This window comes from Amblyomma mixtum, chromosome 10 (assembly GCF_055824585.1).
Source record: "Amblyomma mixtum isolate Tamu chromosome 10, ASM5582458v1, whole genome shotgun sequence".
In the NCBI taxonomy this organism is placed as follows: Eukaryota; Metazoa; Arthropoda; class Arachnida; order Ixodida; family Ixodidae; genus Amblyomma; species Amblyomma mixtum.
In genome coordinates, this window is record NC_143021.1 from 9,248,155 (window position 1) to 9,265,462 (window position 17,308).

Sequence of the window (17,308 nt, forward strand, 5' to 3'; positions counted from 1 at the left end):
CGTCAAAATCGTCAAATTTCTGAGCCAACCGTTTGGCGGAGAATCTTCCAAATGGTGTCATACGATTCAGTGTTTCGGGCAGCATAAACTTCGTAGTTAAGTTAGAGCCTAGCCCGAGGAAGGTATTTGAACCGGCTACCTATGTTCCCCAATTCCACGTCTTTGCGACTTTATATGAACATTGCGGCTCGACCGTTTGTCGCAGGGTACGGGATGGCGGCATACTACAGGGTCTGTTCTGAAAGTAGTAGGACTCATTTGTTTTAATAAAATTTATTCATGAGAAAAGTACAAACGATTAGAATTTTTCAAAGTAGCACCCTTCCGCACCTACGCGCTGCTGCCAATGAGTCTTCCAGTTTTCGTGCGCCTCCAGGAACGCCTGGACCGGAATGTTGTTTAGCTCCCTCGTCACGGCCTGTTGAACCGCCTCTGTCGATCCGGGATTTTTCCCCTTGAGCGTCGATTTTTTTCTCGGGAATAGAAAAATGTCTGGCGGGGCCAAGTTGGGGCTGTAGGAGGGCTGAGGCAGCGTTGTCGCCTTGTGCTGGACAAAAAATCGGGGTCCTCATTCACATGATGAAGATCCTTGCAGATCGCTTTCCGGTTGGCCTTTTGCTCCTCTGACCACACTCCCGTCACCAACTTGGCGCACCCTTTCCTCATGGCTAAGTTTTCTGTCACGATATCAAAAAGCTGGGTTTGAGGAATGCTCAAGTCATTAGCAATCATTCTGACACTCATCCTACAATCACTGTTCAGTAAATGTTTCACTTAGAAGAGCAGAAAGCTGGGAGAGTTGGTTGATATGCATACTGCAAAAATTTGCGCAGAAAAAAACCAGGACAAAGCAAGACGAGACAAGGACGAGCGCTAACTCACAACTGAAGATTTATTCCGAAACACAAACACATATAAATAGGAAAAACAAAACAAAACATACCAATCTGACATCAAGAACATCACATGGCACCCCCTGTGTACCCCAGTAATTTTGCCAAAAAGCGGAACTCCCTATCAGAGAAGCGGACAGAAGTCTGGCTGATGCATTTATTTCCACTGATACGCATATGAAACGCCTCCATGAGTTCCCGCACAAGTTGGTCCCTGTGCCTGAACAAAACTGTTGCTTGGTCAACATTGCCGCACTTGTCAAAACATTGCCAAAACATTGCCGCACTTGTGATGCCGGTGATAAGAAGCTGCAGTGTAAACCGCTCTTTGACTTGATTTGACTTTGATTGATTTACGTTTGTCGTGCCTCCCCCTTTTTTGTTCTTTCTCCAGTGTTTTATTTTACTGCTAGTCACTTTAATATTGCACCCACTCCCCTATTATAATGCGTCAGCGCTGCAGGGTGTACTGAAAATGAAATAAGTCAGAGGCACTACTGGATTACGCAATTACCAGAAGTTCGGTACAAGCATTCCAAAATCAACACTAACGTCATTCTTGACCTATTAAAAAAATGACCGACTGGCTGCTATTGAAGTGCTACAGGTCGCTAGCCTTAGTCGCACTGGTTGTGTGGTGTCCCCAATTCCTGTTTAGGGAGCAGAGTCTCTACTTTTGCGCTTACTTAAGGTCCCATTACATTTCGTAGCGGATGAGATCAGTGCTTCTCTTTTAGCAAGCCGGAATTAGGCGTTTTCAAAACCCGTTTGTACCGCACTCGGCGAGGTTCTCGTTCTCACACCTACTGCTTTAAACAATGTCGTACGCCAAAAAAAGTACGAAACAGGAAGGAAATATACAACAGGAAAGAGGCGCCTCTTTCCTGTTCTATGTTTCCTTCCTGTTCCGTTCCTTTTTGGCGTACGACATTCTTTCAAGACGATGTACCAACTAACCCGTCACAAAGTTCTACTACTGCTTTATTTTGCGGGCAATGTCGCAGCCTCCGTGGGCCTCGTCACCACCTCGTTCGTAGTGTTCGCCTCCATGATCATCCCGTTCGGACTGACGGCGTCCGTGCCCTCCGAGGTGAAGCAGGGGGGCATTCAGGAGAAGGTCATCACCCTCTGCCTGCTGCTGCCCAACGTTGCCTTCAGCTACTTCCTCGTCAACGTCGCAGACCTCGGCTACGGCGCAGGTGAGCGAACATATTTCCAACTAATTCTAGTGCAACGGAAATCGAGAGCGGAAAGATCACATCTTGACTGGTACCTCTCGCTTAGTCGCGGTTACTCACGTGATTCATCTAATACTACCGCGAGGTTATTGACCCGGTCGTAAGGGATTGACTCATTTGTGATAGTATTTTTATGTAAGGCAGCACCTCAGTGTTAGTCCCTGCAGGGGCGTCTGCAACAAGATCTTGGTGAGTTGGACACGACGGGTACCCGAGCATCCTCAGTGACATCCCAGAAGTGGGATGTTGATGAGCATTGCGTCACCATGGACCCGAGCACCCCCACTTTGCTGTGCGTCGCTCAGCCGTGTTAAGGGAAAAGGGGATCCTGGTGATTCGGCCGATACCAAGCGTATGGGCCTTTAAGGCCCCTTGGTGGAGGCAACACACCACTTTTCCCCGGCTTCCTGCAGATCGCACCTCCAGCCTGACCCGACCATAAGAAATCGGCAGTCACCTTTTCCTATCCTCCCCTTCATCTTTCGCTTTCCTTTCTTGTTTCTCACAATTCTCCTGTCACCTAATCACTTCTTTAATTTACCTTTCTTCCTGGCGGCGGCGGTTAACCTTTTGTGGCCAACAACCCTCAGTCGCGTCGTATTGTGTTATACTAGGGGTGTACAGCTGGCGTGGACAGGACTTTCTTCCAAGTTCCTATCTCGTCCCCTGTTTGGGCTGCGTGGTACGCGGCTGGCACCGTGGCAGAACATAAAATAATATTCTATGCACCACCTTCTACGCATAATGATCGCACTCTAAAAAGGGTGCGGACCGATGAGGCCCACTGCTTCAGGAAAACTAAACAATCATTTTCAAAGTACCATGCCCTTCATAGTGAAGAAACAGAAAAAACTCCAAGAACTATGTCCCCATTCTTAGCCTCAAAATGTCTAACTGGTGCCTTCGGTTCAGGCTACAAGCTGTCAAAAATGCCCAATGGTGACTTATTACTAGAGCCAAAGGCATCGTCCAGTACTCCAAACTTTCCAACCTAGTGTCCACTGAGGACGTTATTGTGTCAGTCCCTGCACACCGATCCCTGAACACCACCCGCGGTATGATTTGGGAACCAGATTTTATCCACGTCACTGAGGAAGAGAAGCTGGAAGGTCTCAAGGAGCAAAATGTCATAAATCTATACGGGATAAAAATAAGGAAAGACGACAAAAAGTCCCAACAAATAATTAAGCTGAGGACATCATCATCATCACCAAGTCCTGATATTTTAGTGCAAGAGCGAAACAGCACGAGCCCAAAGGAAGATAAGAGACGAGACATAGCGCTAACACATAGTTTACTAAGGAAGCTAAAGCTAATAAATACGCTGGCAGCAATAAAAAATAAATTGAAATACATCAAGAACAACAACAGGTAACCCTCTGAGCATGCATACTTTTTTATTCCATGAAGCAAAATTATTGATTTCTAAAATCGTTTTCCGATATCTTTGTGCGCTCTGCAGTACGGCAGCTGTGCGCCGAACAGCGCCTGTGAGTGAGCGCCCAGCTGCAGGGTGAATCATTCGCCAGCTACATCGAATATGTCACCAATCTCTGTACAAGGGTAGACTCGTCTATGTTCGAGGCGGACCAGATCAAACACGTCCTGAAAGTCATCGCATCTGAACCGTTTCAGTTGCTTACCACCCGGAACCCTTCCACGGATGCCGACGTATTCAACCTGCGTCAAACCTACACTGAGCTCCGCAAGTAGCGCATTCTGGTACCATTACCCTCCATGCAGCCTGACTCGCCTTCTAGCCTCGCTGCGCCGACATCTCATAGCTCGCTGCTAGACCAGATCAAAGACTCTGCGCGTGAGGAGGTGGCTCGACAGCTGTCACTTCTTCACGGCGTTCAGAGACCTTCCTTCAACCCGTCTCCAACCCTCCAAACTGTGATTCGCGTACAAGTGTCCGAAGTGCTACCTCCTGTTCGTACCTTGGCTCCTGCTGCGGCGCCGCTCACATACGCCGACGCCGTTCGAAGACCAAGGGCCGATTAGTTTGCCCCGTTCTATCCTCCGACCCCGCATCCTGCCTTTCCAACCCGACAGCGCCCTGATCGTGTTAACCCTTGACGCACTCGTCACGACCTTCCGATATGTTATGCGTGTGGTGTCCCAGGTCACGTTGCGCGTCTCTGCCGACGCCGTGTGCTACCACCCGTGGATGACCCCGGAACCTACGTCTACGCGACACCACAGACTCCGCCCTGTCCGTCGTCTCCCGAACAGGTGGATGCATCCGGTCGCCGGCCGTATGCTCTCAGCCGTTAGCCATCGCAACGGCGCCGCCCGGTTTCGCCACTCCGTCGTCATTCCCTTACGCCCCAGTAAAATTAGTTGCCGCAATTTCCGAGGCAATAGCTGTGTATTCGGCGGCAACTTTAATGCCTCGTTTGTCTCCTACAAATGTGCTCTATGTTTCTGCGGAGGGCTTCACCGCCTTGGCCCTTCTTGTGCAGAGCTGCCTCGCCTGATACATCATCTTCGTGGAGCAAACTGTCTGTGGCTGACGACATCGACATTCCTCCGTGCCCATCTGTCCCCGTCCCTGTCACCGGCCTCGCTGCACCTGAGGCGCCGTCGTCTTTGCACCATCCGACGTCTACATCTGCTCACGGTCTGCCTCTGCCGTTCGCTGTGCTCACTGTTGAAGATGGCTGCAGCCTGATCCCGATCTCCAACCCTTTTCTGAGCACCTGAATATTTCTCCGTGGCCAATACCTTGGCCATATTCAGCTCGCCGACTCTTTGGTCGAACCCGGCCGTTGCGCCGAATCATGTTCTCTTGCTACTCATTCTCTTACTTTGTCCGCATCTCCCGCTTTGGCCACAGACGACGCCTTTGCTGATTCCGTTGACGCCAGCCTTACCCCACCGCAACATGCGCGAGTTCTTCTTCAATTACTTGGTTAGTTTCGCTCCTTTTTAGACGTCGCTGAAAGCCGGCTGGATCGCACGAGGTCGACACCAGAGCCCGCTTGTCATTCCGTCGAAGCCCGTACCGTGTTTCGGCGACCGAACGCCAGATTATTGACAATGAGTTGGACGACATGCTTCAGCGAGGCGTAATTCAACCATCCAGAACTCCGTGGGCCTCTCCTGTAGCTCTAGTGAGCAAAAAAAATATCACACATTACGGTTTTGCGTCGATTATCGGCGGCTTAACAAGATCACTGTCAAAGACGTTTATCCGCCTTCGCGAATCGATGACGCCTTTGACTGCACCCTGGGCGCGGAATTCTTTTCATGTTTACACCTGCGATCGGGGTATCGGCAGGTCCATGTGGCGGAGGCTGACCGTGCAAGACTGCTTTTGTGACACACGATGGCCCGTACGAATTTAACGTCGTGCCCTTCGGCCTCTGTAATGCGCCAGCGGCTTTCGAGCGCATTATGGACTCCATTATACGTGGCCTGAAGTGGAAAACACGCCTGTGCTACTTAGGCGACATTACCGTCTTCGCTCCTGATTTCGAGACGCACCCTCACCGCTCGGAGCACGTGTTGACATGTTTAACTGCAGCGGGGCTCCAACTTTATCTCAAAATGTGTCGCTTTAGCTCCCGCCAACTGACAATTTCAGGTCACGTCGTCTCTTATGCTGAATTCCAATGGCAGATCGAGACCGCTCCGTCGGATCGCGTACGGAGCGCGTCGGAGCGCGTAGATTTGCCACCTCCCAGTTTGCGATTGGAATGCCAGTGATCCCTCGGGAGCGCGACGGCAGCGCCGCAGCGGCGACCGCGGAAACTAGGCGCGCCGCCGGAGCGGACGCCCTGCTAGCTTCGTGTTCGAGTGCGACAGGAGTTGCGCGAGGCGCGATCTCCGCGTTGACAGACGCCGTCTCGGCGAAACAAAAAGGAAGTAGTACGAAGGCCGTAATGCAAAACCAAAACCAAAGCGTATGTACAGGATGGTCCACTCTCCGTGAACATGCGAGTATGCGGCCGCGGTCTTCGGAGAGCCGGTGAGCCTGTCCCTACCGTTCACGAAAGAAGTGGCGGACGACGCGCAGGCAAGTTGCTCGCTGCTCGATTTTCCAGCCTTGCGACTGCGAGACGCAAGCCGCTGAACCAATCAGCGAGACAGTCGAGCTTTCGGCAACGACGCCGCCCGCGGACACGCCGAGCGACGAACTGCGCTGCCCCCCGGCCAACGTTTCTCCCTGGCTGCCGTAGTCGTCGCTAAGCCTAACTGTTTTTCATCGATGCCGCAGCTGAGGGCGCTTCGGAATTGGCCAGCGCTGTAGTAAAGGTGCTACTCGCGTCACCGTTTTACTGTGTTCCTCGTCTCATAATAAAATAAAGACATGATCGATTTCTGCGACGCCTCCAACAGCGGAGCTAGCAGACAGCAGGCCAGCCGCACTGGGCATCAGGAAGAAATTTGCTTGTAACGCAGTTATCACTTCTACCAGCAACTCGGTATTGGCCAACGATCCTCAAAAATGATTCATTTTTTACATTCCTCTACTCCAGGGCTTGTTATGAACGCGAACAAAGAATATTAGCGCATTTTTCTGACGCCGGCGGCAGGCATGCATATACAGGCCGGCAGCTTCACACTCGCTGTCCGTTTCAGACGAATCTTCACTGCTGGGCTCTGAGCTTTCAGTGCCCGAGTCGGAACTGTCACTTCCATGAAACAAAATTAGTGCCGCACGGCTCGAAGCAAGATCATTGCCGTCCACTGTTGACTGGAAAGTGCCCGTCTGTCCTGGCTCGCCCGGCTCGCCACGTAGCGACGACAGGAACGAAGCGGCTGCTGCCGGTCGCGACAGGAAGCAGACGCGGCGGAAAAGAAAACGTCACGCGAGGTTCCGGTCAAATCCGCCGATTTCGGCAGATCAAGAATCGCTGCTCCACGGAGCGATCCGGGATTTACGCCTGATCCCGATCTGCCATTGGAACATACAACTCGCGCTCCCATTTTGCCATTGGAATACGACTGATCCAAACCGAGCAGAAAAACTTGATCCCGATCTGCCATTGGAATTCACCATTAGGAAGGCATGTTTCCTGACCCATGCAAACTTCATGCCGTCGCTGAGTTCCCCAAGCCGTCCACTCTGAAGGAACTTCGAAGCCTTCTTTCGACGTTTCACCTAGGTTTGCGATGTTTCGTCCCGAATTTTTCCTCCATCGCCGCTTCACTGGCGACCGAACCTTGTTCGGGGCGCCAACGACCTGTCCGGTTGGTCACCTGACTGCGACGATGCATTCATCACCTACCTGCTGCTCACGACAGCTTCCATTTTGTAGCGAGACCTACATTACCCGCAGCCTCGCCGTTCCGCTGTGGGCCTTCAGTGCCACTTGTTCCCATGTGCGAGGAGCCGAGTGACATCACAGCCGCGCAGCTGGTGCGCCGCGCGCCGCGCCGCTCGCCTCCGAACGAGAGAAGCCGCGCAGTGACGTCACCACTGCCGGTGGCGCCTCGCGCCGACGCCGCTCGCCTCCAACCTTAACGAGGGATATAGCGTACCTTTCGCTACATATATCTTGGCATAGCTGAGCTAAGCCCCTGGCATTTTTTTATTACCCTGGCGAGAATGAATCGCGCCATTTTCCAACGGCAACGCTCAAATTCACTGAATGCAGCGACACAGCAACGCAAACGGCTAGCTTTTCTCCAGAATTCAACGGCAGCGCCGCGCGCGCCCGATCGCTTTTTTTTGTTTGTTTCAGCGCCTCCCGTCAAAACCCCTTCGCTCTTGCCACTACAAGGCCTTCTAGAACATTGTATTCTTACACCAGATGCTAGCGCGTGCTGCAAGTCACCGGTTTAAGCATTTGTGCCAAATTTGCGGGCGGCATTGCAAGCCTCGTCCGTTTCCGGCACTGCGCCCTGCCTTGGCGTCCATGGCGTGCGTCGCGTAAGCGGCGTCTGAAGAATAAATCCTTAGAAGACATGTGTTGAATTTAGAGGAGGAAGGAAACATGTGGACAGGGCATGCTCCATCTCGCTAGGCGTTGGTGGACCTTCAGCAGGACCTCTCCTTCATTAAAATAAAATTCAGAACCAGGGTGGCGAACCGGAACCGAACCCATTCTTTTGCCCGGAACCGAACAAAACCCAATTTTTTGCGCCATCTTGGAACTGAACCGGAACCGGAACGATTCAAAGGAACCTTTCCGAACCGCTTCGGGACTCGTTTGAGCCGCACATTTTTTTACAACATTACATACATTTTTTTTTTTTCAGACAAAATGACATGTGCCAGCGCGCAGATTTACCCACCGAAAGCTGTCTGCGCTAGGCAGTGCGAAAATGTCATCCCCTCTATGCGTCGCAGCGGTCGCCTGGCGCGGCGTTGGCGACTTCACGTGACCGGCCATTACCGGCGCTCGCCCGCGCGCCAAGTACGTCGTTGTATATTGCCACGTATCATTGTAGTGTCCGTTCGTTCGGCAAGGCCGCAGGAAAGGGGTGTTATCATTTTGTTCGTAACGCGATAAGCGACCGGACTAATCTCGATTGATCACAGCCATAAAGAGCTGCATCTACGTGCTTCCAGATTACTGTAGAAGATCTTCACCTGTTATCTCGAAGTTTCCTTGCCGGCTTTAAATTGTGCGATGTTGTGAGCGGCGGGCATTCGTAGTTCGACGATTGACGAGCACGCTTGTTGCTTACTCCGCCACCGAGTGATTCAGTTCTTTTGCGGGCGCAAGTCAGCCCAAATAAAGAGCTTCGTTTGCAAGTCTTTCTGGTGTCTTCCTGACCGCTGGACTGCCGTCACTACAACGTGACATCTGGTGGAGGTGCTGGGTAGCCTTCCATGTTCCGGACACCCCTTACAAGTCGTGACGCCAGCCCTCTGAGTCATCTACCGCTCAACCTGAGTCCAGTCCACCGCGCAAGCCGACGTCTGCAAGGGGACGCACCAGAGTTCGGGATTCTGCCGGACCCTACCCGGAAGCGGAAGCCAGCAGAAACGTCTACCATGAGCTTGCCCCAGACGATGACTCCAATCATTCTTCCGCAGCCCCGAGTGCCACCAACCTTCAACGCTTCGCCTGGCGCCGACCCCGTAGAATGGCTGGAAGAGTTCGACCGTGTGGCTATCTTCAACAACTGGGATGATGCTGTGAAACTTAGGTACGTCTTCGCATTGGAGAGACCAGCCAGAATCTGGTTTAAGAATGAGGAAGCTAGCCTCACGAACTGGGAAACCTTCAAGGAGCAGCTTCTGAAGGTCTTCACGAACGTCGTGCGAAAGGAGAGAGCCCAGCAGCTGCTACAGTCTCGCATACAACATCCAAACGAGACCGTTGCAATGTACACTGAGGAGATGAAGCGTCTCTTCCGGCGTGCCGACTCGAGCATGAAGGAAGATGAAAAGGTCAAGCTGCTTATGCGAGGAGTTAAAGAGCAGCTCTTTGCGGGCCTCGTACGGAACCCACCGAAGACCGTCGCGGAATTCGTCGAACAGGCATCCACCATGGAAAAAACTCTTGTTGCCAGAGACCGCCAGTATGACCGCCAGCAGCGATTTTCGTCAGCAAGCTGCCTGGACACCGCTAACAACGATAGTCTGTGGGAGGTTATACGACAAGTTGTGCGAGAAGAGCTCCGACGATTGCTGCCTACGGGAACGAATCCGCAGCTTTCATCGCTCAGAGACGTTATCCGGGATGAGGTTCAAAAGTCCTTGGGTGTGATGCCGACAACCACGCAGCCTCTTCAGCCCGCAGCCATGACTTACGCCGCAGCTGTGCGCCGTCCTGCACCTCGACGACGGGACCCAAGCCCCTATCGCCCTCAACCAGCTGCGGTGGACCGCCGCCCTCTCGCCCCAACCCGCCCGCCCTACGAGCGACGCGCACAGCCGAGGAAATGCGACGAGTGGAGAACTCCCGACCAGCGCCCTCCACTATGCTTCCACTGTGGCGAAGCCGGTCACGTCCTCCGGCACTCCCCATACAGAATACTGGGCATCCGAGGGTTCTCTTACGACGCCCCACGACCCCGACCCGGCCAGCGACCAGCCGAAACCGAAGAGTTTTTGCGTCGGGAAGAATGCTCATCGCCGAGCCGCCTATCACGTTCCCCGTCGCCATCGTCCCCGCGCTTTGTATCTCCTAGCCGAGATTACGCCGTGCGTGGACGCTCCCCCAGCCTCCGAAGGTTAAACTGAATAAAGCAGCCTCTGGAGGTGAGGTTGCTTCTAATCGCAATGACAAAGATCCTCCATCGACGAGTACTCAAGACAATGCCTCAACTACGACGACAACACCGTCGACGACGACGACAACACCGACGACGACGACGACGACGACGCGGCCAGACTTGAAGCTTTTACCGCTGCCCAGTCAAGTAACGTCGGAGTACGCCCACCGCAGCCTCACTACTCGACGAAGCCGAGATCGGACACCGAAGACAACGTACGATAAGAGAACGCGAACAAGTGATCTTGAAGTTTTGTCGACGGTCACGCGGTTACTGCCTTGATCGACACGGGAGCTGACTACTCAGTCATGAGCGGGCCACTCGCTGTCCGACTCAGGAAAGTGACAACAACTTGGGATGGCCCGCTGATCAGCACCTCAGCTGGTAACCTTATTACGCCGTCAGGACGCTACACCGCGAGAGTTACAGTAAATGGGCGAACCTATGCTACAACCTTCCTGGTCCTACAGAAATGCTCGCGAGATGCGATTTTGGGAATCGACTTCCTGAATGAACATCGAGCGATCATCGACCTTCGATCTAAGTCGATCAAGCTTTCCACGGACAAAGCGCTACCTGTTGCGACGAGCGTGACTCATCACGTTGCCTTAAACGTCCTCGACGAAGCATTGAGCGTGCCGCCCCGATCAAGTGTCCTCGCCTGCATAGGTACTGGAGACATCGAAAATGCCGAAGGCATCATCGAGGGGACACCCAGTTACTCCTGGATCGAGGATTGGGCGTCGCAAGGGGAGTCGCTGAAATCCGAAATGGCCAAGCCCAGGTGCTACTAACCAACTTCACCGAAGAATACCGGCATCTAAACAAAGGTACGACGATTGCCTTTCTCGACGAGCTGCCAGACATCAGAGACATATTTGCCCTCCCCGACCAACCCGCAGAACCATCTGACCAAGGCCATCAACCCACGTTCGACATCAACCGGGCAAGAACTTTTCGCGCATCGCTGAACCTTTGACCCAACTTACCAAGGCTGACGTGCCTTTTAAATGGGAAAGGCCGCCAGAGGAAGCTTTCAACGAGCTGAAGCGCTGCTTACAGTGCCCTCCTGTGCTCGGGCACTTTGATGAAACTGCCGAAACCGAAGTTCATACCGATGCAAGCAGTGTGGGCTTAGGAGCGGTCCTCGTTCAGAAAAATGGCAGACAGGAGAGAGTTATCGCGTACGCTAGCCGTTCACTGTCGAAAGCCAAAGCCAACTATTCGACGACAGAGAAAGAATGTCTCGCCATTATTTGGGCCACGTCCAAATTTCGCCCCTACCTATACGAACGACCATTTAAGGTTGTGAGTGATCACCATGCTCTGTGCTGGCTGGCCAATTTGAAATATCCCTCCGGCCGCCTTGCTCGTTGGAGCCTGCGTCTTCAAGAATTCGACATAACTGTAGTCTACAAATCTGACCGCAAGCATTCCAATGCAGACTGCCTATCGCGAGCCCCCGTAGACGCAGCACCGGAAGAGGAAGACGACGACGCTTTCCTAGGGCCGGTAAGATCCAGCAGTTTCGCGCAGCAGCAGCGCTCGGATCCTGAGTTGCAACGCCTATTTGATTATTTGAAAGGCAAGACCGCATCGCCTCTCCGGGGGGTTCAAGCGCCAACTGTCGTCCTTCGTCCTTCACAATAATGTCCTCCTGAAGAAGGACTTCGCGCCCAACAGGACAGTGCATCTTCTTGTCGTGCCCAAAAACCTCAGGCAAGGAATTATGCAGGCATGTCATGATGAGCCGACTGCAAGGCATCTCGGGATTGCTCGCACGCTGCACCGCATCCAGGAGAAGTACTATTGGCCGCGGCTAGCTATCGACGTTTCCCATTACGTGAAAACGTGCCGTGAGTGTCAGCGACGCAAAACGCCTCTGACTAGACCAGCCGGACTCCTGAACCCTATACCACCGCCAACTAAGCCCTTTCAGCAAATGGGAATGGACCTCCTCGGCCCCTTTGCGACTTCATCATCAGGTAACAAGTGGATCATCGTGGCCACCGACTACATGACCCGCTACGCCGAAGCAAAAGCGTTGCCTAGTGGTACCGCAACAGAAGTTGCAAAACTTTTTGTCGAACAAATTCTCCTGCGACACGGCGCTCCCGAAGTGCTCATCACAGACAGAGGAACCGCATTTACAGCGGAGCTGACGCAAGCCATTTTAAACTACAGCCAGACAAGCCATCGGAGGAAAACTGCCTATCATCCACAAACCAACGGAGTCGCAGAGCATCTGAACAAGACCATCGCAGACATGCTCTCCATGTACATTGACGCCGAACACAAGATGTGGGATTCCATTCTGCCCTACTTGATCTTCGCTTATAATACTGGCGTCCAGGAGAGAACCAGGTTTGCCCCATTCCAGCTGGTATACGGCAGGAAGCCCACCACACCACTCCACGCAATGCTACCGCACGTTTCTGACGAAGACAACCTCGACGTCGCCGCCAACCTTCATCGCGCCGAGGAAGCCCGAAGACTTGCGTGGCTTCGCAATTAAGACCAGCAGCACACCGACGCCCGACGCTACAATCTGCGCCGACGAGACACGCATTACAAGCCAGGTGATCGTGTTTGGATATAGACGCCAGTTCGCCGCCGTGGATTGAGTGAAAAGTTGCTGCGACGCTACTTTGGCCCGTACAGGGTTCTCCGTCGCATCGGTGACCTCGACTATGAAGTCATCCCCGACGGCACGACAGCATCTCAGCGACGCCGCGCACGCCCGGAAGTCGCACATGTCGTCCGTCTGAAGCCATATTATGAACGCTAAGGGACTGAGTTAGCATTCTCCGTGTTTATTTTCACTTTAAAGCATCGAGACGATGCTTTTTTGGGAGGGGGGGGTAATGCCACGTATCATTGTAGTGTCCGTTCGTTCGGCAAGGCCGCAGGAAAGGGGTGTTATCATTTTTGTTCGTGACGCGAGAAGCGACCGGACTAATCTCGATTGATCACAGCCATGAAGAGCTGCATCTGCGTGCTTCCAGATTACTGTAGAAGATCTTCACCTGTTATCTCGAAGTTTCCTTGCCGGCTTTAAATTGTGCGATGCCGTGAGTGGCGGGCATTCGTAGTTCGACGATTGACGAGCACGCTTGTTGCCTACGCCGCCACCGAGTGATTCAGTTCTTTTGCGGGCGCAAGTCAGCCCAAATAAAGAGCTTCGTTTGCAAGTCTTTCCGGCGTCTTCCTGACCGCTGAACTGCCGTCACTGCAACGTGACAATATTGCCACCTAGTACTGCCAGGTGGCGCATAGCTGACGACGACGAAGTAGGGCTCGCGCCGTGAGGAATCTGTCGCCTTTGCTGCCCCAGCTTGCCTGGCCTTGTCTGTCTTCGTGCCTGGTATTAAAGCCCCGTTCATCAACAAGTACGCTAGAGTCTGGTAGAGTGGCCTGGGTACCCGTAAGCCCATGCAAAAGCATGCGCCAAGCGGCCGTCCCCGGTACATCGCTTCTGTCGGAGGATCCAGGGACTGGCTTCGGAGGTTGGACCATTAGAGAGCGGCGCCATGGCGACAGCCGCTCCTCTTCCTCTGCAAACCGCCGCTGCCGCGCTGTCCCACTACACCCTGCAGACTCCCTGGATTCCCAAGACGTTCCGTGTTCAACTTTTTGAGTATGTGGAGGACTGACTCCTTCACTTTGAACGCGTAGCTGCGTTTAACCAATGGGACGACGCAGCCAAACTCCGGAACGTTTCTTCAGCCTCGTGAAGTGTGCTCGCACCTGGTTTGAAAACCGATAGGACGTTTTAATCTCGTGTCATGAGTTCCGTCGTCGGGTGCTGGAGGCCTACACAAGCGTGCATCGTCGGGAACGAGCTGAGCGTGCCCTACAATCTCGCATCCAGCTGCCGAACGAAAGTGTTCAGATGTACGTCGAGGAGATGACGCGCCTCTTCAGGAGAGCTCACCCAGCCATGCCCTAAGAAAAGAAACCCCGGCATTTGATGCGTGGCGTCAAAGAACAGCTTTTCAAAGGCCTCGTGCGCAGCCCACCACCGACCGTTGCTGCATTCCTTACAGAGGCCACAACGATCGAAAAAGTGCAGCAACAGCGTTCTGCGACTTACAACCGGCCCGTTCATGCTGCTGCTGTCAGAGCATCGTTTGCTACCTCCGGGAGCCAACCTGACGATCTGCGCGAACTGATTCGCACCATCGTGCGTGAAGAGGTCCTGAAATTTTGCAGCCCTTCGCATCCTGCGCTAGGTTCGATTTCTGCTCTTGTTCGCAAAGAGGTGCAACACGCGTTCAGGGCTCCTGCTGTCGAAACACCTCCTCTACCAGGAGACTGCCACCGTTCGACCTATGCTAAAATTGCGAGCCCACCGTTTCCGGTAACGCCTCCTGTGCCGCTGTCCTCAATGCCACTAGTGCTGTATTTCGACGATCGTCGAGCGCCCTTGCGAAAGGCCGATGTCTGGCGCACGCCTGACAACCGGCCACTCTGCTTTCACTGCGGAGAACCAGGCCATCTCTACCGTCATGTTGCTCTTATCGGCGCCTCGGTCTACAGGGCTTTCGAGCCGATTCGTCCAGACCCCGGTTTGGCCATCGGCCCCCGGCCATTGATGACTTCCTAGCGGAACAGCGAATTTCAGCCCGCGCGCCGCATCAGCCGCGCTCGTCGTATCCGAGGCGCTCTTCCCCGAGCCCCCACAGTTCCTCGCGAGCAGCTCAGGGTCGCTCGCCCTGCCCTCGCCGGGAAAACTGAGACCAGCGACTTTCGGGGGCGAGGTCGCTGGGAGTCGCTGTGCTAAAGACCTCCCGTCGCCGCCGCTACAATCCGATCGTGAACAGATGGCACTGTCATCCGACCTAGACAGCCGCGTTTCTTTGGACATACCTGTTCTTCTCGACGGTCACAGAGTCAGCGCATTAGTGGAACCGGGGCCGACTAATCAATTATGAGTGATAAATTGGCGAATCTTCTGAAAAAAGTGCTTACGCCTTGTTCTGTGGTGCATCTTCGTACAGCCGGTGGTCATCTCGTTACCCCAAAGGGTATTTGCACGGCTCGCGTTCAGATTCTCGGATCTACGTTCGTCGTCAATTGTGTAGTTCTGTTTAATTGCTCCCGCGAACTCATTATCGGCATTGATTTTCTGCTGGAGTATGTTGCTGTCATCGACCTCCGCCAAAGAATCATCACCTTTTCGATCAGTAAAGCCACCCACCTCGCCGACTCTTGCCACCGCAGTGCCGCCCTTCGTGTTTCTGCAGACAGTGTCATGTTGCCGCCACGGAGCAGTGTTTTGATTGAAGTCACCTGCAACGACTTGCATAACGCAGACGCAGTCGCCGCGGCTAACCGTTCACTCCTGCTTACTCAAGGCACCTGTGCCGCTCGCAGTCTACAGACGCTTCGTGGTGGCCGGTCTGCGGTCCTGGTCACAAATTTTGGTAATGAATACCGGCACCTTTTTGCAAGAACTGCTATCACTTCTGCCGAACTTGTTACCGATATTCCTGTTTGTTTTGCGTCCGCGGCAGCCGGCACTGACGAACCCTCCCTTGAAAACGCCATAAACTGCCACCTGTCTCGGTAGCAACGACTGGCTTTGGAGCAGCTGCTGAAGGAATACAAGCCGTGCTTCACTTCCTCCTCGAAGGTTCGTCAAACACCCATCACGCAGCACCGCATCATCACCTATGACGACGCTCGCCCTATACGTCAGCAACCTTATCATTTTTCTGCTAAATAACGGGCAATTATCCAAACTCAGGTTCATGCAATGCTTGACGATGGCGTTGTTCAACCTTCCCAAAGCCCGTGGTCTTCGCCTGTAGTCCTTGTTAGGGAGAAGGACGGCACTCTCCGGTTTTGTGTCGACTGTCATAAACTCACCAGTGTGACCAAAAATCACGTCTACCCGTTGCCGCGCATTGATGTCTAGCTGGAGAGATTACGGCGCGCTAAGTTCTTCTCATCTATTGACTTGAAGAGCGGCTATTGCCAAATTGAAGTAGACGAACGGGACCGCGATAAAACCGCTTTTCTGGCTCCAGATGGCCTCTATGAATTCAAAGTGCTTCCTTTCGGTTTGTGATCCGCCCCGGCTACGTTTCAACGGATAATGGACACCGTCCTCACAGGCCTCAAGTGGCAAACCTGTCTTGTTTACTTGGACGACGTCGTCGTTTTTTCGGAAACGTTTGACCGACATCTCCAGCGCCTGCGGGCTGTCCTCGGAGCCTTCCGCTCGGCAGACCTTACCCTGATGCCCCAGAAGTGTCATTTCGGTTACGAAGAGCTAAAATTTTGTGGGTCACGTTGTGAGCGCCGAGCGAGTGCGGCCGGACCCCGAAAAGACTGCCGCCGTCGCACGTTTTCCTATTCCAACCGACAAGAAAGCTGTCCAGTGCTTCCTGGGTCTCTGTGCGTATTATCGGCACTTTATTGCGGACTTTTCCAATTGCCCAGCCGTTGACGCGCCTCACCAGGAATACCACCTCCTTTATCTGGACTCTGAGCAACAGACCTCTATCTCTACGCTCCGCCAGCGCGTTCAAACACGCGTTCTTGCACACTTCGACGAAGATGCCGATACCGAGGTCCACACCGACGCCAGTAACATCGGTCTTGGCGCCGTCCTTGTTCAACACGAAGAGGGCCTTGAGAGGGTCATCGCCTATTCTAGCCGCAGTCTCTCCCGCGCCGAGAGCAATTACTCCACGTCTGAAAAAGAATGTCTTGCGGTCGTGTGGGCCACCATGAAGTTGCGCCCTTATCTTTACGGCCGCCCATTCAAAGTCGTAACCGACCACCACTGCCTATGCTGGCTGGCAAATTTGCGACACCCATCTGGACGCCTGGCACGCTGGAGCTTACGGCTCCAGGAATTTGACATTACTATTGTCTACAAGTCCGGCCGCAGACACGAAGACACCGACACACTGTCGCGTGCATCAGCTGATCCTGGCGACGCAGCGCCCGATGACGACAGTGGCTTCCTTGGTGCTCTCACCGCCTCCG

The 17,308-nt window shown here is 53.5% G+C and overlaps 1 protein-coding gene across 1 annotated transcript in view; it reads left to right on the forward strand.

Annotated features, from left to right (window-relative positions):
• LOC149325097 (phospholipid-transporting ATPase ABCA3-like) overlaps nt 1-17,308 on the forward strand; it is a 282,026-nt gene that overhangs the window by 68,688 nt on the left and 196,030 nt on the right. The window contains exon 5 of the mRNA XM_089564187.1: nt 1,898-2,092. Coding sequence (XP_089420313.1) covers nt 1,898-2,092 — 195 coding nt within the window. The remainder of the gene's footprint in view (nt 1-1,897; nt 2,093-17,308) is intronic.